Here is a 26,288-nt window from a genome sequence, read left to right on the forward strand (position 1 = left end):
GTTGCAGCATCTGGGAGAGGCTTAACTGGATGGAAGGATAAGTGTGTTAGGTGGCACCTCGATCCATTAGGAAGAAAAATCTAAGCTACAACAGTGTAGTCTAATAGTAAAGAATTGGAAATGGAATGTTAATTATGTACCTACAGCTTGTTTAATGTTTTCTGCCATGGCTAACTAACCAATTTTGGTATCACTACATCCAATTTGACACCAAAAAAAATTTTAAAAAAAAATCTCATTTCATCTTATTACAAGAAATAATGGTCACCAAGCCATATAATTGTAGGGGATTCATGCTCAACTCAAGTACCAAAATAGATAGCATGCATAATTTGGGGAATATATAATACAACCCCTGGTTTATGCTTTTGCTACTATTCCTCAAGAACATTCCGAGTGTACTTGGAGTCTGGAGCAACAACTTCCATACATACAAAAAAGACTATGCAACAAACTCAAGACATATAATTCCCAAAAAATAAATAAATAAATAAATAAAAAGCCCAAAATTTGTCTTCAACTAATTTCTAATTGCTACTCTTCCTTCTCAGAAATTGCTACTCTTCCTTCTCGTCACAGAAAGGAAAAAGAACATACATTCTACACCTTGAAACCGGATTACAAAGCTTTCCACAAATAATTACAAAGCCAACATTACATTCAATCAATTTGAGCGACCTTATTCGCTCGCTTTGACCGTGAACGACGTCTAGGTCGCCTTGGTTTCCTAGGAACAATAATGTTGTCATTATTGTTAGCATTGGTGTTAATGTTGTTGTTGTTATTGCTTTGCCTATTAATTTTGCTCTTGCTACCGCATTCTGGACCAGGTCCCTGTGGAAATCTCCAGGGATCTTCGCAGTAATTGTACACCATATACTTCTGCTGCAGCTGTTTCATTTTCTCCCGAGCTCTTGGATCTAACTCTTCAGTCAGCCAAGAATTGCTTTTTGCTGAATCTGTTGATTCACAAGAAGATTTTCTAGTTCTTGGAGACCAAATGCAAGCTTCGGCACTGAAATTTCTGTAAGAAGCTGTAAAGGGAGCTAGGCTCCAGTCGGTCTTGACTAGTCCATGTTGCGTAGCCCATTCATCTGCGTTCCATAGACTTGAATATATTCTCATGGGCTGGCCTTTGAGGTATGGAACCCCAATTGATTCCATGTTCTTGAATTCTCTGATAGGTTTGCCATCCACAGATAGGCTAACACCCAAAAAATAATAATAATAATTTACCTTCATAATTAATGCATTTGGAAGTTGGGAGTGAGAATTGTTGAGCTAATTAAACTAGACTTACATAATGCATTTGGGATTCCAAAGAATGGAATAAGTGTGGAAATCTTCAGTTGGATCAAACCACAAGAAGAACTGTTGTTCTCTGTCGCCTTTGCCTTGGCTAAAAACATTGGTGTGAAGAGTGTAAGGATTACCAGTTGAATTGCCCAAAAATTCAAAGTCAATTTCATCATGGGCTGACCCTTCTGATGACAACTGCCATATTTTATGCAGGTTGTTAGTCAACTAGTGCTATCCAATGATACAGGAAATCAAAGCTAATTAAAACACTTCCTCATTAAGCCTTACATAGTAGGTAGTGACGGTGCCAGCAGAATTTCCAGGGACAAGCTTTATTTGCATATCAATCTTTGCAAATAGATATTCCTTCTTTGATTCAAACCCTGAGCCAGACTTTCTGTCAAGGGATAAGGTAAGAAGCTCACCATGTTCCAGGATCTTTCCCCGTTCTTCACCCCATGAGAGGACAAAGTTTCGGTTGAAGGTACCATTTGTGAAGCCTGTGATCGAGCTGCCCAACAAGAATGCAATTTAACCATTCCAATCATGGTATGATAAGCACAATTCAATTCAAGGGCTTGCATGGCTTGTAAATCCTGATGCGCGGGCCAAACTTCAAAGACTACATATGAATTTATGCATTAAATTTTTTAATACCGCACAACTTCTTTAAAAAGTAAGGATTGGAGATACTTGACATATAGATATTCTCTCATTTTTCATTGTTTTTCTTTTCTTTTTTCTTTGGCAATCCAAAACAAAGTTCATCCTAAACCTTATAGAAATCTAGTACCAAGATTCTACATTGTTTTCCTAAACCATATTTTTCGCAATTATACCAGAATAACTGAAACAATTACGTATCCAAGAATCTTACAAAATTTAGATTGGCAGAATTGAGTATCAAAAATTGAACACAATAAGGCCTAGTAGAACCAAGAAAGTTTTAAATCTCTACTTGAATGTAGGTCAATGGATCAAATCTCTTTGCCTACATTTTAAAAATTCAGACTTTCCTAAAAATGTCGTCAGCAGGTACGTAGGCAACCGTTTAAACTGGTGGTGGTTCAGTTTCCTTTGGGTTGTTCTTGAACCTCTTCGGGATCCCCTTTCCCTTTAGTATAGAGTAATATAGGTCTATCATGTCCGATAAATAAAAAAAAAAAAAAAAGATAATGAGGCCTAGCAGAGGCTCCTCGGCCATAAGACTTGATGTACCTGGATGCGCGGCGATAGGTTGGCCTTACAAAATTCCTTGACGTGCTTGCTCTCCGGCGAGCTGCAAAGATCGATTGGGATATCAGGACGTCCACCTGCTCAGATGAATTCAGCCCAGAATTAAGATTATTGTAGACATATGCATGCATAAATCTACACAATTGCCATCAATTTAAAATAAAAAAAGAAAAACAGAGAAAGTAAATGAGTCTCCAAAGAATAATTTGGAAATGGACCTTGAAGACAAGAACAGCAGCGAAGGCAAGAAGTATAAGATAATGAATAGATGACCTTGAGCTTGACCTAGTTGGGTAAGAGTAGTTTCTTGATGGATATGCCATTTCATTTTGGGGTTGTTACTGATGAAGAAAATGTGAAGAATTGTCGTCTTTGCATGACCATGTTTCTCGTACCTCTCCATTTCTTAGCCTTCAGTTATTACCAGTAATACATATATAGTATTTCTGATTCTTTTTAATCTTGTGGTATGAGTTTCTATGTTTGAGAATTAGCCTTCTCTATAATTGCTACTCCCCACACTGGCTCCGTTGATTTTCCATTTCTATTGCAATTTTCACCCATACATTTGCGGTTAAAGCTCCTTGTTCTAAGGGCACCAGCTCGCTAGTTCACTTCTTCGGCTACATTTATTTTAGAGTACAATATTCCTCAATAATTTTTCAGCAATAGGTGTTAAATATTAATAACGGAATTACCATATACGGTAACTAACCGACAAGAATGCTTGAGACCTAAAATGATTAAAAAAATTTTACCTTTTCACTGCTCGCTACATTTTTTTACCTTTAACTGTCAGACACAAGATTCGAATCCGGAATCACTCTATGAGTCTTCCTTTAATTACTGGACTAACACTAGTGGTTAAAAATGTTAATAACTTAATCTAACTATTTTACAAAATATTACATCATTTCATTTTGACATCAAAATAGGCGATTACCTCTTTGACCTTTTAGTCCTCAAAAGTATTGGATTTTACTACCACTTTTCTCAAATGGGCCTGGGCTTTCAAATGGGTTGAAGGTCATCATAGACATCATTGCGTAGAATTCTTAGCTCCGAAGTGTAATGAGCATAATAATTTTTTTTTTTACTTTTTACCAGCTAAGCTGATATCTTCAACCCTTGGTTATCCTTTTGTATCCGTCATGGTTATCATTTCAATACCATCCAACAAACCTTAGTGGTTTAACAATCCCTTCTTAATTTGTTGTCCTTTCAGTGTCAGGGTCTAATATTGGTCCATCTCATTTGACGCTGGAAAAGGTGTACCAGAAGGATAAACAAAATAATTGGAGTAGGGTTGTACGGATCCAAGATAACCCCAAAAAAAAAAAAAACCCACGAGTTCACCTTGATTTGTTTCTTTGTACTTTGTGTTTTATTCATATGACTGGTATAAGTAGTTAGGGAACCAGTAGATTAATCCCTGTGAGATCACCAAGAACCAGAACCGCGTGTTATAAATATACAACAGGGTCCAGGTCCAGGTCTGGGCTGTTGTTAGCTAGCTGGGCATTTTTCTTATGTCAATTGTCACAGATCACAACCACTTGCTTCTATTAGCCATCTGGGTACAGCTAAAAATGTTATCAAGTGATCACCCACTTGTTCAACCACTTTTACCCCCACAACTTGCCTCCTCTGCTGAACCTTCCTCAGCTCTTCCTGAGTCCTAATGCCTCCCTATAAATACTCTACTTGGCAGCAATCTTCAAATCATCCCAAAACACAAAATTACCTATCTCAGTCACTAAAGAGGGAAAAAAAAACCCCTTACTTCAAATTTTTCAAAATGGCTTATTCTTCTTGTTCATCTAGTCTGGTAAGAATATTGCTTACATCCTTTATAGGAAGCACTTTTGTAGTACTTGCATCCGCTAGCAACTTCTATCAAGATGTCGACATTACTTGGGGTGGCGATGGCCGGGCAAAGATACTCAACAATGGTGGACTTCTCACTCTCTCACTTGATAAAACCTCCGGCTCTGGCTTCCAATCTAAAAGAGAGTACCTATTTGGCAAAATCGACATGCAACTCAAACTTGTCGCTGGAAATTCTGCTGGCACTGTCACAGCCTATTACGTAAGTAGCTATCTAGTACATATTTTCTGCCATGCATATGGTCCTCATAATATATACTTCTTCAGGTACTCTATTAGATTAAAATGCTAATAATTTGGGTGGTATTTTGCAGTTGTCATCTCAAGGCCCGACTCATGATGAAATAGACTTCGAATTTTTGGGAAACCTTAGTGGTGACCCTTATGTTCTTCACACAAATGTGTACAGCCAAGGCAAGGGAAACAGAGAGCAGCAATTCTACCTCTGGTTCGACCCAACTGCAGATTTTCACACCTATTCCATCCTTTGGAATCCACGGCGCATCATGTAAGTTTACAGAACAAGAATCAGAACAATTCCTGCCATTCGATTGAGCAAATTCGTGTGCAACCTTTTCTAACACGACAACTTTTGGGTTTTTTTTCTCCCTCCAGATTTTCCGTGGATGGCACACCTATCAGGGAATACAAGAATCCTGAGTCTCTTGGTGTTCCATACCCAAAGAGCCAACCGATGAGGATATATTCAAGCTTGTGGAATGCAGATGACTGGGCAACAAGAGGTGGACTTGTTAAAGCGGACTGGTCTAAAGCTCCATTCACTGCCTCCTACAGAAACTTCAATGAACATGCTTGTATTTGGTCGTCTGGAAAATCTTCATGCAATTCAAACACTCCTTCAAACAATGCATGGCTGAATCAAGAGTTGGATGCAACTAGCCAAGAAAGGCTCAAGTGGGTGCAGAAGAATTATATGATTTACAACTATTGCACTGATTTAAAGCGCTTTCCTCAAGGCTTCCCCCCAGAATGTGCTATCAATAAGTCCTCATAGGAAAAGAAATTTAGTACTAGTGCTCTTATCAGTTTAAAGTTTTGTAATTCTTTAATTCTTTATTTCCTATTGGTTACCTGAACCATTCAGAGTAAAGTACCACTTTGTTTCTGTAGCTAATTCTTTTGGTAATGAAAAGAAATTTCTAAATTTTTGGAGTAAGAAGTAAGAACTCTGTTGCATGTTGAGATTTATTTTTGACTAAGAATAAGTCAGTCAAAGAAGTGGAACAGCTCATACAGAGCCATTTTATGTAATATCCAACCATGCATTCTCGAAAAGCCACGGGCAATTAAAAACTGCAGAATCTTTGTTAAATTATATATCGAATGGAGCAGCAGCATTCGTTCTTTCTCAGTGCTATAATAATTTTCCTGCCATTTAATAGTGTTATAAGTTGCTGTCTTTATAAAGTGGTAGTATTAATCGGTTCGGACTTGGGACTCTGCATCAGAGTTGATGCACACTAAATAGCATAAACACTGACAAAGAGGCATGGACTTAGTAAAACAACTGTATGAGGGAAACCATCTATAAAATAGTTTTTGTTGGTTACTTACTTTTAAAAATGTAATATTATATTCCTTATAAGTTCACATTATTCAGATTTGACCCCAAACTAGGTTTTTGACTGGTTTTTTGTCAAAATTCATCATGTGCCTTGCACGTGATTATTTTGTAAGCACAAAATTGTTAAATTGCATTTCACATAATGTGATCTGTAATCTCTTACATTTCACAAAATGAATTTTTTCGTCCCTTACATTTTACAAAATAAATTTTTTTGCTCTTCACATTTTGCAAAATGAAAATTTTCATTCCTCATTGATCATATGTATGAATAGTTTTTTCTTTTTTTTAAAAACTCATATATATATCTATTTGATTTCACCTGAACAAACTAATTCTAATTATAGGTGAAATTAAATAAAGATATATTATGTGCTATTATGTACTATTCAGGTGAAATCAAATAGATATATACATGCTAATACATTTATAGTACGTGATCTAGGTTTCTGACTAAATGCTAGTACTGTACATGCTATTTATACATTAGTTAAATTTGGTTTCTATCTAAATTTTTGATTAATTTTTTTTTGTTGAAATTCACCACGTGCTTCGCACGTGGTCATTATTTAGGAGCAAAATTGTCAAATCGCATTTCACATAATCTGATTCATAACTTCTCACATTTCACAAAATAAATTTTTCGTTCCATACATTTCACAAATAAATTTTTTCATCTCTCATATTCTGCAAAAAAAAAATTTCATCCCTCATTGATCATATGTACAAGTAGTTTTTTCTTATTTTTAAAAACTCATATATATGTCTAATTGATTTCAACTGAACAATATAAATATTATGTAATATATCTCTATTTGATTTCACTTGAATAAGCCAATTGTAGTTATAGCTGAAATCAAATAAAGATATACTATATGTTATTTATACTTTTCAGGTGAAATCAAATAGATATATATATATATGAATTTTTTTTAAAAAAAAAGCCATTAGTATATATGATCAATGAGTTATGAAAAAATTCATTTTATGAAATGTGAGGAATGAAAAAATTCATTTTGTGAAATGTAAGAAACAAAAAATATGAAAGACTATGGATCGGATTATGTAAAATATGATTGACAGTTTTGTCTTTAAAAAATGATCACGTGCAAGGCACGTGGTGAAATCTGATTAAAAACTAGTCAAAAACTTAGGTAGGAATAGTTGACCACCAAAAGAGTTTTAAAACTCTAATTGGATCTAGATCAAGGGATCAAATCCCCTTACTTATATTTTAAAAATCTAGACTTTCTTGAAAATGCCGTCAGCGGATACGTAGGCATTTATTGAGAGTCGGTGGTGGTTCAATCCCTTTCGAATTCTCCTTGGGTCTTTTTAGGTCCCCCTCGCCTTATTATAGAGTAAGTGTAGGTTTATCATGTTTTAAAAAAATTTAGGTAGGGACCAAATTTGAATAACATGAATTTGTAAAACACGTAAAATTACACTTTTAAATGTGATGATGAAAAAAGTCATTTTGTAAAATGTGATGGATGTTTTGAACGATTTTCCTTTTATTTTAGAGGACAACTCAATAATTTTTCAGCAATAGGTTTTAAATATTAATAATGGAATTATCATATATGGTAATTAACCAGTAAGAATGCTTGAGATCTAAAATGATTGAGAATGTTAATAACTTTAATCTAACTATCTTACAACATAGACTACATCATTTCATTATGACATCAAAATAGGCGATTACCTCTTGGGCCTTTTGCTTAAAAAAAAAAAAAAGAAAGAAAGAAAAAGCCCTCCTAGACTTTTTATTACTAGAAAAGTGTTCATTTTGTACTTCATTTTTCAAATGGGCCTGGGCTTTCAAACGGGGTGAAGGGCAGCTCTGTTTGGATTCAAGAGTTTTTTAAAAATTATTAAAATTTTTAAAAAATATTCTAAAAAGTAGTCTAAATTTTTTTTCAATATCTAAAAAATATCCCAAAATATATTTTAAAAATTCTTTTACTCTTAAATATCCCAAAATATTTTCTAAAATATACTATAAAAACTCTGCTACAATAAAGTTTTTCAAAAATACCCCCAAAAACAGCTCATCCAAACGGGAATTTCTAGCCCTCAAGTGTTGCGCATTGAAATGAAAATGAAAATAATCTATTTCCAAGCTAGATACGTACAACAGCACACCCAACTGGAAAGCGAATTTATGGATGAACTAATTGGAAAGTGATTGAGAGTGTAACTCAAAATCCATTGAGATCCACTAGTTGTCTAAGCCCTCGCCTCGCCTATGGTATTGTTTTAAGCACCTGATATGTTTATTTAATTCTATATGTAAATTTTATGTGTTTACCTAGCAAATCTGGAATTCTGGAGTTGACTGATGATTGAATTAAATACGTGCTTGAAGAAGTATAAGAACAACCTTAATTACCAATTTAACCAATCTGATATCTTCAACCTTTGGCAATCCTTTTGTATCGTCATGGTTATCATTTCAATACTATCCAACAAACCTTAGTGGTTTAACAATCCCTTCTTGAATTTTCATCCTTTCAGTGTCAGGGTCTAATATTGGTCCATCTCATTTGACGCTGGAAAAGGTGAACTGTGTACCAAGAGGATAAACAAAATAATTGGAGTGGGGTTGCAGGGATCCAAGATAACCCCAAAAAAAGAAAAACCCACGAGTTCACCTTGATTTGTTTCTTTTGTACTTTGTGTTTATTCATATGACTAGTAAGTAGTTTGTGAACCAGTAGACTAATCCCTATCAGATCACCAAGAAGGCAAGAACCAGAACCGCGTGTTATTAATATACAGCAAGGTCCAGGTTTGGGCTGTTGTTAGCTAGCTGGACATTTTCACCATTCTCTTATGTCAATTGTCACAAATCACAACCACTTGCTTCTATTAGCCATCTGGGTACAGCTAGAAAAGTTACCATGGGATCAAGTGATCACCCACTCGTTCAACAACTTTTACCCCAACAACTTGCCTCTGCTGAACCTTCCTCAGCTCTTCCTGAATCCTAATGCCTCCCTATAAATACTCTAATTGGTAGCAGTCTTCAAATCATCCCACAACACAAAATTACCTGTCTCAGTCACTAAAGAGGGAAAAAAACGCTTTCTTCAAAATTTTCAAAATGGCATATTCTTCTTGTTCATCTAGTCTTGTAAGAATATTTCTTACATCCTTCATAGGAAGCACTTTTGTAGTACTTGCATCCGCTCGCAACTTCTATCAAGAAGTCGACATCACATGGGGTGGCGATGGCCGGGCAAAGATACTCAACAATGGTGGACTTCTCACTCTCTCGCTTGATAAAACATCTGGCTCTGGTTTCCAATCTAAAAAAGAGTACCTATTTGGCAAAATCGACATGCAACTCAAACTTGTCGCTGGAAATTCTGCTGGCACTGTCACAGCCTATTACGTAAGTAGCTATCTAGTACATTTTTTCTGCCATGCATATGGTCCTCATAATATATACTTCTTCAGGCACTCTATTAGATTAAAATGCTAATAATTTAAGTGGTATTTTGCAGTTGTCATCTCAAGGCCCGACTCATGATGAAATAGACTTCGAGTTCTTGGGAAACCTTAGTGGTGACCCTTATATTCTTCACACAAATGTATACAGCCAAGGCAAGGGAAACAGAGAGCAGCAATTCTACCTCTGGTTCGACCCAACTGCAGATTTTCACACCTATTCCGTCCTTTGGAATCCACGACGCATCATGTAAGTTTACAGAACAAGAATCAGAACAATTCCTGCCATTCAGTTGAGCAAATTCGTGTTCAACCTGTTCTAACACGACAATTTTTGGGTTCTTTTCCCCTCCAGATTTTCCGTGGATGGCACACCTATCAGGGAATACAAGAATCCTGAGTCTCTGGGTGTTCCATACCCAAAGAACCAACCGATGAGGATATATTCAAGCTTGTGGAATGCAGATGACTGGGCAACAAGAGGTGGACTTGTTAAAGCAGACTGGTCTAAAGCTCCATTCACTGCCTCCTACAGAAACTTCAATGAAAATGCTTGTATTTGGTCGTCCGGAAAATCTTCATGCAATTCAAATACTGCTTCAAACAATGCATGGCTGAATCAAGAGTTGGATGCCAGCAGCCAAGAAAGGCTCAAGTGGGTGCAGAAGAATTATATGATTTACAACTATTGCACTGATTTAAAGCGCTTTCCACAAGGCTTCCCCCCAGAATGTGCTATCAATAAGTCCTCATAGGAAAAGAAATTTAGTACTAGTGCTCTTATCAGTTTAAAGTTTTGTAATTCTTTAATTCTTTATTTTCTATTGGTTACCTGAAGCATTCAGAGTAAAGTACCACTTTGTTTCTGTAGCTAATTCTTTTAGTAATGAAAGAAATTTCTAAATTTTTGGAATAAAAACTCTGTTGCATGTTGAGATTTATTTTTGACTAAGAATAAATCAGTCAAAGAAGTGGAACAGCTCATACAGAGCCAATCTATGTAATATCCGACCATGCATTCTCGAAAAGCCACGGGCAAGTAAAAGCTGCAGAATCTTGGTATATCATATGGAATGGAGCAATCTTTGTCTCCAATCTCCATGCAGCAGTAGCGAAGCCAGAAAATTTCTTTATTGGGGGCACTTTCTATGTTATTTCGTTCATGCTCAAATACAAATTTCAAACATTATTTTATAGGTTTCACACTATGTAAAGTTCAATGTACATATATGATTCAATTTCACAATTTAAAAGCTCCAAGATTTTTCATTCATTTTAATGAAGTCAACTTTTACAAGGATAAGAGCAACATAATATTAAAATAAAGGCTTTGTTCGAATTCAAGTGTTTTTTCGGGTTTGTTTGGATAGTGTATTATTTGAAATAATTACTGTAGTACTTTTTGTGATGTGATGTATGTGAGATAAAAAGTAGTTGGGAATATAAAAATGTAGGTTGGAAAATGTGTTTGTGATGCAAGCGAAATATTATTTGAAATAATTTTGGTATCCAAACACTCTCAGTACAATTATATATTTCAAAAACGTCACCAAAAACACTATTTTATATTTCAAATACAACTTATAAAATATACAAATAATAATATTAAATAAATAAATAAATCTTATTACCTTTTCTTCTTCCTCCCACCGTTACTCACCACCACCACCTTCTCTATCCTTCTCTCTCTTTTTTCTCTCTCTCTTTCTTTCCTCCTCCTCTTTTTCCTTCTCTTTCCGCTCCTTTCCCTTCCAAAAAGGTCGCGTCAACAGTAAACAGTGGGTCTGGGAGGGAGGGAAGGAAGAAGAAGGAGAAGGAGGAAGGGGGAGAAAGAGAATAGAGCAGGGAGTAGTGGTGGGTGATAAGTGGTGTAAATTAAAAAAATATATACCCAAAAAATTTGAAATTCTAAAAAATATCTCAAAATACATCTCAAAACATCCTCAAAAATACCTCCAAAAAACAATATAAAAAATATTTGCAGTAAAAGTTTTTTATATATATTACTACAATAAATTTTTTAAAAAACATTTTCAAAAACAGCTAATTCACACAGAACCGAAGTTAGCAAATTGTATACATGAAAATGTCAAAATTTTTTCTAAATACTAACATATTTAGTCAATTATTTTAGATGTAATTTTGAGATGATATAAAAACATCACAAGAAGTTAATAAATGAAAATAGAGGACATATACTAAAGCTCCAGAGAAGTAGTGTGAATAAATTACAAGATAATAGCTCTACATTGATGTCTACTAACTAGATATATAAGAAAATTGAAATTAAAAGGGCCATAAATATACTAATGAGAAGATTGCACCATTAACTAATATAGCATGAGCATAACTTTGACTTTGTTAATATTATCCCTAGCTTTATATTAAATTTAAATATTAATGAATAATTTTGAAAAAAAAATTCACTAACTTCAACGTCAAACTATCATTCTTAAAAAGTTAGAATCCCAACGTCCTACAAAAAACTTGAAATAAAGGGAGTATTTAATAGTGATAAAGTTGCTTTGGTCGTATTAATTGGCTAGGACTTAGGACTCTGCATAACTAATATAGCATGAGCATAACTTTGACTTTGTTAATATTATCCCTAGCTTTATATTAAATTTAAATATTAATGAATAATTTTGAAAAAAAAATTCACTAACTTCAACGTCAAACTATCATTCTTAAAAAGTTAGAATCCCAACGTCCTACAAAAAACTTGAAATGAAGGGAGTATTTAATAGTGATAAAGTTGCTTTGGTCGTATTAATTGGTCAGGACTTAGGACTCTGCATCAAAGTTGGCGCATACTAAATAGCATAAACACTGACAAAGAGGTATGGAATTGGTAATGAACAAACAAATTAGTCTCTCTGTATGAGAGCCTTTTCTCTCATTTCTAGAGAGAGGAAGTCACCCTTTGTGGGTGTTGGAAACTTCTTTCACAAACTTTCCCAATTTAAACTTTCCCAAAATAAGCTCAATCTTAAGAGCCTAAATAAAAAATCTTCCATTGTAGGAAACTTACCGAATTCATCCACCTACCCTGGATCTACGCTTGGATATCTAGGGAACGCAGAGCATTCTATCCCGATGTCCCGATCCTTTGTGATCTAAGAGTTTTGTTTCTCGCCTTTCCTTTTTGGGCATCTTCTTTTACTCCTGTGTTCGTTGTTTAGTCTTGTGTTTTGTTTTCTTCTATTTCTGTGTTTGGTGTGTATTAGTTTCCAGGTGTTTGGCTTTGGAGCTTGGTTGGAGGCGTTAGTATAACGCCGACTGTTTTTTGATCGTGGTTGGCCTGAGTAGGAGTCTGGTTAGCAGTGGTTCATCTGTGGGGGGAGTATGGAGAGCATTGAGGATATTCTTCGCAGATTCAATCTCTCTGAGGAGGAACGAGATGGAGTCCGGTTGGAGAAGGAGGAAGTAGCGAAGAGTGTGTCACAGTGCAATATGAGCCTGATCGGGAGGGTTTGGGGGGATAAACAGGCAAATATATGAGGACTGAGGAGCTTTGTGAATAGTATGTGGTCACAGGCAAGGAATCTCAAGGTTATGGAAATTGGACGCAACCTGTTTCAGTTCACCTTTGACAAGGAACAGGATATGGAGGCAGTGATGCGTCAAAGGCCATGGATCTATGACGATCAGCCACTAGTGCTTCTAAGGTGGAAAGAAGGATTGGAGGATGATGTAGAGGCATTCTGTAGTACGTTAATATGGGTCCAGATCTGGAACATTCCGTTGCATTGGGTGACGAAAAAAGCTGGAAGGAAGATAGGTAGTATTTTCCCTAAGGTTCATGAAGTGATTGTGCCACAAAGTGGGGGTAAGGAAGGGAAGCATCTGAAAACTTTAGTTGAAGTTAACCTCTCGGCTCCCTTACCTCGGGGTATCATGGTGAATTGTAATGGTGAGCAAAGATGGATTGCTTTTCGATATGAAAAATGTCCTGATTTCTGCTTTGGTTGTGGCAAGATTAGGCAAATTAAGCGAAACTGTGGGTAGAAGGGGTTGAATGTAGAAGGGAATTTTCAGTTTGGGAGCTGGTTGAGAGCTAGTCTTCCTCGCAGTCCAAATAGGAGGGCTAGGAACGGTAATGGGAATGGGGAGACGGAGGAGGAGAGGGGCCATGCATGGGATAATAAGGATACGGAGAGACCTGTGAATAATCTACTGTTAACCTACACGGAAGATTTTCATAAGGTAGCACAATCCAAAGGAGAGGCTGAGAGGGAGCTGAATAAGAACTTGGCTTCCAGGGGTGGTAAGGAGGAGGGTGCTGGGGAGGTGCGGGGCAGGGGTCAAGGGGAAGTTGGGAGGGAAGGAATGAACAAAGGGGATGAGGGGTTCCGGAAGGATAGTGGTAGAATGGGGGAAGGAAAGGGGGATGATGGCAGGGATGAGGGGCTGAGGGATTTACAGGGGCAAGGAAGCTTCGTGGTGGGGGGGAGGTTCTGATGATCTGATGTGGGTTGATAGGGTACAGGGGGGTGCTGAGGGAGACAAGATTACTGAGGGATTAAGGGGAGGGAGGAATGATGGGTCGCAGGCTGGGGAAAGTAATGGGAAGGGGACGGGGGGTAAATTGATGAGTAAGTCTACATGAAGGCATAGGGTAAGTAGGACGTGGAAAAGAATTGTGCTCGAGGTGAGCAAGAGGAAACCATTGGGAGAGGCGAATGTAGGGTTGAGTGGAGCTGGGAATGGGAAAAGGAAGCTGGAGGAAGGAGAGAGGGAGCGGATTGTGAGGCAAGTGGGGAAGGAGAATTGGAAGAAGGTCAGAACTGGGATTGAGTCTAGTGAATGCATGGATATGTTTGAGGGTATGGAGCCCACCCTAGAAGGGGCTCCAAGGTTTTTATGAAGGCTCTGGTGTGGAACTGTCGAGGTGCGGAGAGCCCCTTGACAGTTCTCCAATTGAGGGAGGTCGTGAGACTCCACTCTCCAGAATTAGTATTTTTGTCAGAAACAAAAAAGAAAAAAAGTTACTTAAATAAGGTGAAGCAGTGGATTAAGTTTGAGAATGTCTTTGTTGTGGATTCAGTTGGCATTGCAGGGGGTTTGGCTGTACTATGGAAAAAGGAGTTGGTGGTAAAAAAAACTTTGTTCACTAGTTTCACCATTGAGGTTTTAATAGAGGATAGTGAAGCAAAATGTGAATGGTGGTGTATATGTGTCTATGCTAGTACAGATTCGGGAATCAGAAAGGCACAGTGGGAGGTTATTTCCAGGAGGAAGGTACTATGGGATAAATATTGAGCCATTATGGGGGATATGAATGACATTGTTTCCAATAGTGAAAAGTGGGGAGGGAACCAACAGTCAGAAGGGAGGTTGCAAGATTTCAGATCCTTTATCAATGATAATGAACTGGTGGATATAGGATATGAAGGCAAACCATGGACGTGGAGTAACAACTGGGGGAATGAAGGTGAGGTGAAGGAGAGATTAGATAGGATTCTAGGCACCAAAGATTGGGTGGAGAGGATGGGAAAGGCTAAGTGTCTACATGTGGACACCGAGGCTTCCGATCATTGTATGTTGGTGTTGGATACAAGACCTGCTAGAAGGAGAAGGAAGAAAAGATTTATGTTTGATTCAAGGTGGTTACAGCAAGAGGGTATAGGGGAAGTGGTAAGGAAGGCTTGGGAGGAGAAGCAACAGGGATACAGGCTATACAAAGTGCAGTGTAAAATTAGGCAAGTTAGAATGGATTTCCTGAGATGGAGCAAAGGATGTACAGGAAACTCACGAAAACAGATTGAAATGTTGAAAAAAGAGATAAAGAAGACAAAGGAAAAGGCTGATGGAGGCTCTCGGGTACACCTGATAAACATTAAGAAGAAGCTGGTTGAGGGTTATAAGAAAGAGGAAATTTTCTGGAGTCAAAAGGCTAGGGTGCAGTGGCTAAAAGAGGGGGATAAAAACACTGGCTATTTTCATGCTATGGTGGTTGGTAGGAGAAAAAGGAATAGGATTAGCATGTTGCAGAAGAGGAGTGGGGAATGGTGTGAGGGTGAGGAGGAGACCTGCAAAGAGATATTAGACTACTTTTCACAAATTTTTTCATCAGATAAGCCTGGTGACTTTGCAGGAATCTTGCAAGGAATCCCACAGACTGTCACTGCTGCAATGAATAGGAAACTAATCAGGCCAGTCACAGATCAGGAAATAAGTCGAGCTGTTTTTTCAATACATCCAAACAAGTCTCCAGGTCCAAATGGTATGTCTCCTGCCTTTTTTCAAAAATTTTGGCATGTTATTAAAGCTGATGTTATCCAGGCTGTGCATAGCTTTTTCCATTCTAGTTACTTGCTTAAGTCTATCATTGAGACTTTGATTAGTTTGATTCCTAAAACTGAAGCCCCTTGTACCATGACTGATTTTAGACCGATTAGCTTATGTAACGTGCTCTACAAAATCATTTCCAAGGTTCTGACCAATAGATTCAAAACTGTCCTTAATAGTTGTATCAGTGAGTCTCAATCTGCCTTTGTTCCGGGCAGACAGATCTTAGATAATGTCCTTGTAGCCCATGAATGTGTTCACTTCCTAAAAAATAAAAGGATTGGGAAAGAGGGATACATGGCTCTCAAACCAGACATGTCCAAGGTATACGACAGAGTTGAGTGGAAATTTCTGGCCAAGGTGATGTTTAGGATGGGGTTTTGTCCTAGATGGATCAACTGGATCATGAACTGTGTAACTAGTGTAACCTACACAGTGAATTTTAATGGTGAGAAGACATGTTTTATTAGACCTTCTAGAGGTCTGAGACAAGGGGATCCTTTATCCCCCTACTTGTTCTTGATATGTGCTGAAGGGTTTACTTCCCTATTAAAGCAAGCTAATGATCAAAGGAGGTTGTCAGGCTTGCAGATTGCAAGAGGTGTCCCCAGACTGTCTCATCTGTTTTTTGCAGATGATTCCTTGATTTTTCGTAAGGCAAATGGGGAGGAAGCTGGTCATCTGAGGACGATCCTGGAGGCTTACGAACGAGCTTTTGGTTAGAAGATTAATATAGAGAAATCCTCAATCTTCTTCAGTAGGAATGTAAAGGAGGTACATAAAAGATGAGTGCTGGCTGAGCTATAGGGAATGAGGCAAGTGTTGCAGATCAAATATTTGGGATTGCCGTTGGTTATTGGGAGGTCTAAAAGGCAGATGTTTGAATTTATACGACAAAAAGCAACTGCAAGACTTACGGGATGGAAGGAGAAGCTATTGAGTCAAGCTGGAAAAGAGGTATTGTTAAAATCAGTTGTAATGGCTTTACCTACCTATGTAATGTCTTGCTGCTTGTTGCCACAGACCTTATGTAGGGACATATGCTCAGAAATGGCTAGGTTTTGGTGGGGACAGAAGAAAGATGGACAAAGGATTCACTGGCTCAGATGGGGAAAGCTGACTGAGGTCAAGTCAGATAGAGGGTTGGGCTTCAGGGAGCTGAGTGAGTTCAATTTAGCATTACTGGCTAAGCAGCTTTGGAGGCTTCTGACTAGGCCGAATCTCCTGGTGAGCAAGATAATGAAGGCTAGATACTTTAAAGGAATGTCTATCTGGGATACAAATGCAGCTAATGGTGACTCATGGTGTTGGAAGAGTTTTCTCAGTGCAAAACAGCTATTGGAATAAGGAACCAGGAAAAGGGTGGGGGATGGGAAATCTGTAAACATCTGGATGGATCGCTGGCTTCCTAGTTCAGAGGATGGAAGGGTCAAATCGAGGAGAAGGGAAGGAATGAAGGTCCAGAAAGTGAGTGAGCTTATTAGGGACGGGATGTGGGATAGGGAACTGATCAAGCAAGTTTTTGAGAAGGAGGAAGGGAGGGACATACTGAGAATCCCGCTTGGGGTACAATCTCTGAAGGATAGAATATATTGGAACTTCTCTCCTACAGGTATGTACACGGTTAAGTCAGGTTATAGATTGGCTAAGAAGAGGAAAATGATGGGGTTGCAGGGGAGGACAGATGCTGGATCTAGTTGTACAAAGGTGGGAACTAACTCGAGCTGGACCTTTTTGTGGGGTTTGAACATGAAACATAAGCTGAAGCACTTCATTTGGAAATGCCTGCATGGGGTGCTGCCAGTTAATGCTGTGATCAGAGAGAGGTGCTTGAAAGATGATCCTATGTGTATAATCTGTGGGGAAAGTACGGAGACTATTGAACAGTGCTTGTTTCTATGTCATCACGCCAAGGTTATATGGAAGATTGCGCCATTGAGTTGGGATGGTTTAGAGATGTTTTCAAACAGTTTCTGGCATTGGTGGGAGGAATTAAAGGGGGCGGCGAAGGAGAAAAATGGGAGGGAACGCATTATCCTGACTGTCAACTTACTGTGGCAAATTTGGAAGTCCAGGAATGCAAGATAGTTTGATGAGAATCGTGGGGACCCAAGGTTGGTAGTAGAGAAAGCGTTAAGGGAGTGGAGGGAGTATCAGGAAGTTCAGGAAGGGGAGAGGGGAACTGATGAAGGTCAGGTGAGAAAAGATGAAGCAGTGTTAGGATGGAGGAGGCCAAGGGCTGGTTGGGTCAAGGTGAATTCAGATGCAACGCTACACCTTAAAGCTGATAGGGCAGGCTGGGGGATGGTAGCAAGGGATTGGCTAGGAGGATTGCTGGGGGCTTGGGCTGTTCCTAATTTTAGTTGTGCCAGCCCGAAGGTGGAAGAAGCAAAAGCGTTAAGGGAGGCCATGATAGTTGCCTATCAGCAAGGTTGGCGAAGGGTTGAATTTGAAGTGGATTGTAGTCAGATAGTCAAAGCAGTGTGTAGTGAGGAGGAGGACATAGCTATAGCAACAATTGTACATGATGTCAGGATACTTAGGTCAAAATTTGATGAATGTTGCTTCACCTTTACAAACAGGGTGAACAACTTTGTTAGTCACAAGATAGCTAAAGTAGCTATTACTTTGAAGCAAAATACTGAATGGAAGGAAAACTTCCCAGTTTGGCTGCTTGAACAAGTTCGAGCAGATTGTACGGGCAGTTGCCCACCTATACTGTAATGTTTCTTTATTAATACAATGTTGCAGTTTGGACAAAAAAAAAAGAGGTATGGAATTGGTAAAACAACTAACTGTGCGAGGGAAATCATTTATTAGATGAAATTGCAAAGTGGTTGGAAGATAATTGTACTCTACTAGAATCAGAATTGATTCTTTTTCTATAAAATCGTTCTACAAAACATGCCAAATGCTTATTTAATCCGAAGTGCTTATTTGGTGGTGGATAATTATTACTAGCACATATATTTCTTTTTCTTTTTTTTTTTTAAAAAAAAAGAAAGAAAGAGGAGGAAATTGAATGCATTTCTAGAAATGATGCATCTATCGTACATGAGAATTCTGCATTTGGATGGAAAGTTTCTAAAGAAAAAAAATTGGATTAAAAATGTTGTATATATATTTTTTTCATGAACACACTTTCGATTAGAGTGATATAGTAAAATATTTCTAAAGCATCCTTAAATGCATAAATCCGAATGGAGCTGTACTGTACGTCAAAGGGAGGAAATGTACGATTTAAAGTAGATTATAAATGACGACTCATCTTTTTTTTGTTTTTTTAACTGACAACTCACCCATCGGTGTATACGTTTTGAAATTTATGGCGATGAAAACTCTTCCACAGATTCTAAATTTCAGAAAACACATGTTGTACTATGACAAGGAGAACAGACTTTCAGAGACAAATTTCATGACAGACTATTGTACTAAGCTAAGGTTACTGCACGCGGTTGTTTCCACCCCCCCCCCCCCCCTTTTTCTGTTTTTTATTTTTCCTTAAATAATTTGTCGATCGGCACTTTGACTAATTCTTTCTTATTGGATGTTGAAGTCTATAATTAATTATTGAATGTTTGATAAGGTAAACGTCACTTTTTCACGTTTGCGTATTGATACGGTTTCCATTCTCAGGGATCAAAATTATTCTTGCTTGGATTGAAGTTTTCTATTAAAAAATTTTTACGTTTATGCGACTATATTTTCTAAACAATTTTTATTTTATATATATTAAATAATTATAATATATATGTTTTTAATAAAAAATCTAAAAAATAACAACAATTCAAGCGAGACCGTTTTTTAAGATGAGCTATGGCTTCCCGAGAAAAAGGCAAAAAAGATTAAAATATTTTTTACTACTGAAATCTACCCACAATTCAGAGAATAAAAAAGTCAAATCTAATTAATTTGGATAAGTCACAATCTTAATTCCGACGTGCCGGTGGCGGCTGAGGATGAGTGCACATTTTAATCGTTGAGCATGATGATCTTCCTACCAGTAGGAAAGCTATAAAACCGAGTGTGGGAAACAAACATTGAAGGTTAATGGATTGGATTGTTCAAACAAGTCAAATCTTGTAGACCCTTATCTGCATGCTTTCAAATCAACAAATGCTACTTTTTTTTTTTTAATTATTTTGTTTAATTTTCCATCTGTATCCAGCTAAACAAAATTTGTTAAATCATTGCAAGATTAGGTGAACGTACGGCAGCTTGGACTGTATCAAATTTGGAAACAAGGGGTCGCTGTGGACATGTATCATTATTATAGTCATATCAATTTTTTAGAAATTTAAAGGACTTGTGTCGTCTTTGATGTGTGTCTTTTACCAGCTAAGCTAATGGATCAAGACTCAACAGGATGGGTTCGACTTAAAGATTTTTCATAGCAGTACTGCTAACACCACCACCACCTGTAAAGTGTTTGCAAAAAGACCATCATGTTCTAAAAAGAGTTTAGTACGTAATTTGACTATGAACAAGTAGGACTGTATGTGAGGGCATTCTCGTTTGATTAATTATTAACCTAGATGTAAGCAGAGTTTTTCTGTGATTTCATTTAGTTTTGTGCTTCAATGTTTAATAAGCCAAAAAACCAAAGTCTAGGCACTATTCAAGAGTGTTTTTTTTACTAATTCCAATTATTATTGTTATTATTATTTTTGTAAAATCTATAGCAATCAAGAACCGGCCAGTTCTTCCTTAAGGCTGCCGACCCAGGTTCGAGTTCCGGGAATATTGTGTTCTGGAAGAGTGGACATCTCCTCTCGGACCGCAGGAAATTAGTCGGGCTGAAAGCCTGGATATCCCTGCATCAGGAAAAAAAAAAAAAAAAAAAAAAAAGAGAGAACCGGCCTATGTTATATAGTAGAGGATTCTGTAATCTAATATGCATAGGATTTTTTTGACTCGCAAAAAATATCAATGACCGAACTAATAAGAATAATATGTTAGCTAAGTAACCATAAAATCTCTAATTTGATTCTCGCGACTCCCTCTTCCTCCCCTCCTCCTTCCTCTTGGAAGAATTACAGTAACCAAATCAACAATTATTTGTTTGGACAGCTGATTATTTTTTCAAATATATTTTTTTATATCATCATTACAATTTTCAATACACCTTTTTATCTCACATACATCACATCACAAAAAGTGCTACTGTCAAAATATCTCAAATAACTTATAATCCAAACTAACCTAGGTTAATAATACAGCATTGATTGGAATTGGAAAGAGAGCTGAACTTGGGGATGGTAGCGACGTAGCAGCTGGCAAGCATATGCACAGCAAGATTGCATGCATGTACTACAAATTTAATAGGATACCATTCAGCTCACATTTAATTAATGGGGGGTCCAAAGGTCTTGTCAAATAACAAGGAAAAAAAAAAGCACCTCTAAATCTAATCCAAAAGCGTGATCTCATTTTGGAGTTTTATAATCAACAACCACTTCAAGACTTGGACTTGCCACCTGTTTCCAACTCAATTTCTCCTTTCTCGGATTTTGCTTCTTTCCCTGGATTTGTTAGTACACCGGCTCTTATGTCATGTCTGCCCCATCAATATCATTTGGTTGCGTGGAACTTCTCTTGCTTACTGTCATTCGTCTTTCTCTTCTTATGGCTTCATACGGTCAACGAGAATACGAGATATGACTAACAATAATGTCTGAACTCTGGAGTGTGAAACCTGGATAATGAATTCTGAAACTCCATATCCTATTCAACAGTAGTACGAATATTTCAATCCAAACTGACTGTTGAATAAAAAATTGTAGTATGTTCATTAAACCTTTCGCAATTTATCCAGGTAACTCTTTTTTTTTTTTTTTCAATACAATTTTCTTTCAAGTATTTTGGACTATTAATAAAGCTTTTTTATTTTCTAGCATTCATCCGATGTTTCTAACAATGAATTGTAGACCAATTTGAGGCCAACAAAATGCTACCTTGAGGAATTCTAGAAGAAGAACTTGTCTTCTGATATAATTTTCCGACTTAAAATAAGATGTTCTTGGAAACTTCTTATGCTCGTCAAATAAGAGAACAGGCTGCTGGTCGATGCCTTTTTGTAAAAATTTTACATAGTAGCACTTTCTATAGCCCAAAATCCAAATACTCACAACCTTTGGTGAAAATTGTTTAAGAAGTTAAATCGGACGGCATCTCAAGTATTCAATTGCCAGACGTTATTTTTTAGGATAACTTTCCCTCTATAAAAAATACTTCAGCCTTTTCAAAAAAAAAAATATTGTGAGGGTTGTATACCCATTCCAACCCTCCAGCAGTCCAACGTCATATTTCTTGGTTGGTACGCTGGTGCGGTGTTGGCCAGGCCTCTCCAGCAGCCCATCTTGTGAAAATTGTCAAATTACCATAAGGGGTCAATGGCTTTTACGTTTGGTGCCGTTCTCTTGCATAAATAAGATGCATGATCACTTACAACACGCTTTGGTTTCAATAGTAGCAAAGAAGCAGAGGCATTGGTGAGATGAAGGAGACTTGTGTTGTTCTTTCTTCTTAAAACGTAATCTTACAAATAAGAAAAAGTTCAGAAAGTAAAATTCATGACAATAGTTAGAGTTGGTGAGAAGTCACCAATCGTCCAGAGAGGCATCTTTTTGTAGGTCAAAGAAAGCTCACATCAGCAGTAAACCATTCAACACAACCGCGTCTGAGTAGTGATTACTAGGAATTTGGGACCTCACAAGTTCTGACTCAAACTGATTGGATAAGTGGGTATCAATTCAAACAATTTTAATGTCATTGTGTGATTTTTTCATAAATTTAATCGTATAAGTTACACCCAAGTTACACTACTAATTTACATCAGATCAGATGATGTAGAAGTTACACAATCGATTTAAACTAAACAACAACTCAAGTAACTCAACTCGTGAGACTCCTAATCTTGATTACTGGTACTAGAACTTACTATTGGGAGCCTTCTTGGCATCTTCCTTCCGCCCGCCCGCCCCCGGGTTGGTCACTGCATACTCAAAAGACATGCGCTAATAAGTAATAATAACAACCTCTGTCCCTCTACCATCTGTGTCCAGCTCAATCTCCCTCTTGATCTTTCAATCTTTTACTAAAAAATTTTTGTGAACCCCACACTTATCTTGGTTTGTTCGAACAATCGGCTCAAGTCTCTCTTGTCTTGCACATTTCCCACCATTTCCTTCCCTATATATATATCTACCAACAAGCTTCAGTTTAAATCATCTTAGAGGCACATTTCTCTTCAAAGTACAACTAATATTCTTCAACAGATAGAGAAATACTAATGGCTTCTTCTTCTTGGAATTTGACTCCAATAGTATTTGTTTTATTGTCTCTCTTTGTCAGCTCAGCGTTCGCAAATTTCTACAACAATATTGATGTTACATGGGGCGATGGCCGTGCAAGAATCCTCAACAACGGAGACCTTCTTACTCTCTCCCTTGATAAAACTTCAGGCTCGGGTTTTCAATCCAAGAATGAATATCTCTTTGGAAAGATTGATATGCAGCTCAAGCTTGTCCCTGGAAATTCAGCTGGCACTGTAACTGCCTATTATGTAAGAACAGTTCTACCAAGTACTATTTAAAATATTGCTGAGCAAATATATCAAGTTTTCCTTTCAAAAATCCTGTTACTAATACCACGTCCTTGCCCACATGGTGCAGCTATCATCACAAGGACCAACTCATGATGAAATAGACTACGAATTCTTGGGAAACCTGAGTGGCGATCCTTATATTCTTCATACTAATGTATACGCTCAAGGCAAGGGTGGCCGGGAGCAACAATTCTACCTTTGGTTTGACCCCACTGCAGATTTCCACACCTATTCAATCCTTTGGAACCCGCAACGCATCATGTAAGTACAACTACAAATGCAAGAAATTCTTTCACTTAAAAACTTGACCACATCAAAACATTCGCATATTGTTCTTTATTAGTTTAAACTTTAAACATACACCCTGCAAAAATTTAAAAAATAATTTACGTTGCATACTTAAGTTTATATATACTATAGTTTCCCTAGTTAACGTAAAATCTATGGTTCTATCTATACTTACATGACATATAACTTATAGTTTTCTTCTCTTTTTTTTTTTCAATTAATTACTAGCCAGTAGAGTTTCAAAACATGCAAGTTTGTTTTGATCCTGAATTTTGGCTCTATATTTTCAGCTTTTCCGTGGATGGCACACCTATCAGGGAATACAAAAATCCCGAGTCTCTGGGTGTTCCATACCCAAAGAACCAACCAATGAGGATGTACTCAAGCCTGTGGAATGCTGATGACTGGGCAACAAGAGGTGGACTTGTCAAGACAGACTGGTCCAGGGCTCCATTCACTGCTTCCTACAGAAGCCTCAACCAAAATGCTTGTATTTGGTCGTCAGGAAAATCTTCGTGCAATTCAAATTCTCCTTCCAATAATGCATGGCTGAATCAGGAGTTGGATGCCACAAGCCAACAGAGGCTACAATGGGTCCGGAAGAATTACATGATTTACAATTATTGCACTGATACAAAACGCTTTCCCCAAGGCTTTCCTGCCGAGTGTTCTCTTCAATAATGGATCGTCATAAGAAACTGATCAGGGGCAAAATGTTTGCTGCATTTTATGCTTTTTGTGTATTGTGTTTGTTATAATTATTTATATATTCTTTCGTTTGTGTACCTGAATAAAAGTTGAAATAGAATGAAAGCTAGAATATTTATATTGAAATATTTCAAAGATTCTTTAGTTTGTTATTATTATTTAGTGGCTTTTTTTTTATGTAGAAATTGCGAAAATGAGTTATATTACTAGATTGTTATGACAATTTGTGAATATATCTGTTTTACTTAATTCTTCTGATGTCATTTCTTTTGCCAAAATGAATATGAAGATTGGAGAACAAGTACTCTTTATATTTTAAAGTCTCAAAAGTGTTAGAGTACCTATGGTACTATAGCTAAATTTACTATTATTCTTGATCACTCGAAATTTATTAAAAGAAAAAGAAAAACGAAGTGAGGTACTATGAAGTATTCGACTCTAATCTATAAAGAGTTAAAACACATCGTAATCACAAGGAAATTTCGTAAAAAAAGCTTGAATCCAAAATTAAATTGGGTACCACTTTTTTTTTTTTTTTTTTTTTTGGGTTTTTGTTGCATATGAAGGTCCAAGTTAATGATTGTGTGTAACTCCTGATTAAAATGCAAAGCTTGTCTAAACTTTAAAAGATATTAGACGAGGAAAAGATATTATTGGTAAAAGAGGGGAAAAAACTCATCAATGTATATAGAGATAAACCAATTTTAAGCAAATGATTAGACAAGTCTAAAATTTTGCAGGGGCTTGAGTTGTGTTGGGTGGTAAAATGAGAGGTACTGTTAACCAAAAAAAGGGTCTAAAATCTTGCCTTGCAAAGAAGAGAATCAGAGGAGAAACAGCTTTCCTCCCAACCAGGTACTTAGAGCCGTCATTTGACATGTAGCCTGTAGGATTCGGAGGTCAGAATTTAGGGTTAATTTCGTCCTTCACGGTCATTTTCAGAGAAACCTAGGGAAGAAAAGCCTTTCTTCTCTTCTTCCTGCCTGCATTTGGAAATATCTGCATGATCCCGAATACTTTCCAGGGCAAATTAAACAATTCTATAGTTGTGTTAATCTCATGGAATCATTGTGAAGCACCATGTGTTTTCAGAATTTATCACGAAGACATTGGAATGAAAAACCATTAATGGACGATAAATTCCCCTACCTGAAAGAGTCTGCATCAGGTTAAAAGTCTCCAAGATGGAGAATTTATCTGTGCCACTTGGAAGTCTACTCTATCGAAACTCACAAGCTGACAACTGCCTCGAATTATATATATCTATATATATATATATAGAGAGAGAGAGAGAGAGAGAGAGAGAGATTGCTGGCAGTATTCCCAGAGCTGAAGGCCTCTTTTTTTTCACTTCAGAAAACAGGAATTGGGCAACCCGAGCAACGAACAATAGGGCATAAGCACTTGTACCAGCACCATTGTTGGCATGATCTTCTCCCTCAAAATCAAATGGTAAATGATATATTTCTGCAGCTATTTGTGCCCGCGTTGCCTGAATTATCATACAGCTTATCGACATCCTTGCCACAAAAACGGTAAGACCCGAATTATCTATAGACATCTCTGCAAGTAAACGTGCCTCATGACCCACAACTGGCTAATTGGTGAGTCCCAAGGGATTCAATTTCGATAATCTCATGCAAAATAAAGGGAGTATAGAATTCGAAAGCTTTTGTCGGGTATGAACCAGCTCTGCAATCAAAACAACGTTCCGCACATTAAGATGATTAGCACCATCTTACAGAAAGTTACAGAAGAAATAGTTGTCAATATGACATTAAGTATGCTTAACTTGCACAAATATTGCCCAAATGTCTACATCAGGAAGGATAGAACCAGACATAAAACTCAGGATAAGTCAAACCCATAGCCCTTACAAATTTAAACGCAGAGTCAGAAACATCAAAGTTTTCAATATGAGGTCCAATGGCCCAA

General features: G+C 37.3%; 5 protein-coding genes across 5 annotated transcripts; 4 read left to right on the top strand and 1 right to left on the bottom strand.

Moving 5' to 3' along the window:
* Positions 1-660: 660 nt before the first annotated feature.
* Positions 661-8,886, bottom strand: LOC113773587 (xyloglucan endotransglucosylase/hydrolase protein 22-like). The gene is made up of 5 exons (XM_027318221.1): positions 8,867-8,886; positions 8,587-8,681; positions 1,588-1,826; positions 1,301-1,494; positions 661-1,204 (listed from the first exon to the last, which is right to left on the bottom strand). Exons 1-5 carry the CDS (start codon positions 8,884-8,886, stop codon positions 661-663), a joined length of 1,092 nt encoding a protein of 363 aa, XP_027174022.1.
* Positions 4,278-5,587, top strand: LOC113776390 (probable xyloglucan endotransglucosylase/hydrolase protein 23). The gene is made up of 3 exons (XM_027321532.1): positions 4,278-4,624; positions 4,737-4,930; positions 5,038-5,587. The coding sequence occupies exons 1-3, from the start codon at positions 4,334-4,336 to the stop codon at positions 5,435-5,437; spliced, it is 885 nt and encodes a 294-aa protein (XP_027177333.1). The 5' UTR covers positions 4,278-4,333; the 3' UTR covers positions 5,438-5,587.
* A 184-nt stretch (positions 8,887-9,070) lies between the features above and the next one.
* On the top strand, positions 9,071-10,323 carry LOC113775414 (probable xyloglucan endotransglucosylase/hydrolase protein 23). Its single transcript, XM_027320275.1, has 3 exons — positions 9,071-9,404; positions 9,517-9,710; positions 9,816-10,323. Exons 1-3 carry the CDS (start codon positions 9,114-9,116, stop codon positions 10,213-10,215), a joined length of 885 nt encoding a protein of 294 aa, XP_027176076.1. The 5' UTR covers positions 9,071-9,113; the 3' UTR covers positions 10,216-10,323.
* A 6,238-nt stretch (positions 10,324-16,561) lies between these two features.
* On the top strand, positions 16,562-17,098 carry LOC113773588 (uncharacterized mitochondrial protein AtMg00310-like). Its single transcript, XM_027318223.1, has one exon. It carries the CDS (start codon positions 16,562-16,564, stop codon positions 17,096-17,098), a length of 537 nt encoding a protein of 178 aa, XP_027174024.1.
* Positions 17,099-22,993: 5,895 nt separating this feature from the next.
* LOC113775257 (xyloglucan endotransglucosylase/hydrolase protein 22-like) lies at positions 22,994-24,458 on the top strand. Its single transcript, XM_027320051.1, has 3 exons — positions 22,994-23,315; positions 23,425-23,618; positions 23,936-24,458. The coding sequence occupies exons 1-3, from the start codon at positions 23,043-23,045 to the stop codon at positions 24,324-24,326; spliced, it is 858 nt and encodes a 285-aa protein (XP_027175852.1). The 5' UTR covers positions 22,994-23,042; the 3' UTR covers positions 24,327-24,458.
* The last annotated feature ends 1,830 nt before the right edge of the window (positions 24,459-26,288 follow it).

This window comes from Coffea eugenioides, chromosome 6, assembly GCF_003713205.1.
Source record: "Coffea eugenioides isolate CCC68of chromosome 6, Ceug_1.0, whole genome shotgun sequence".
Taxonomy (NCBI): Eukaryota; Viridiplantae; Streptophyta; class Magnoliopsida; order Gentianales; family Rubiaceae; genus Coffea; species Coffea eugenioides.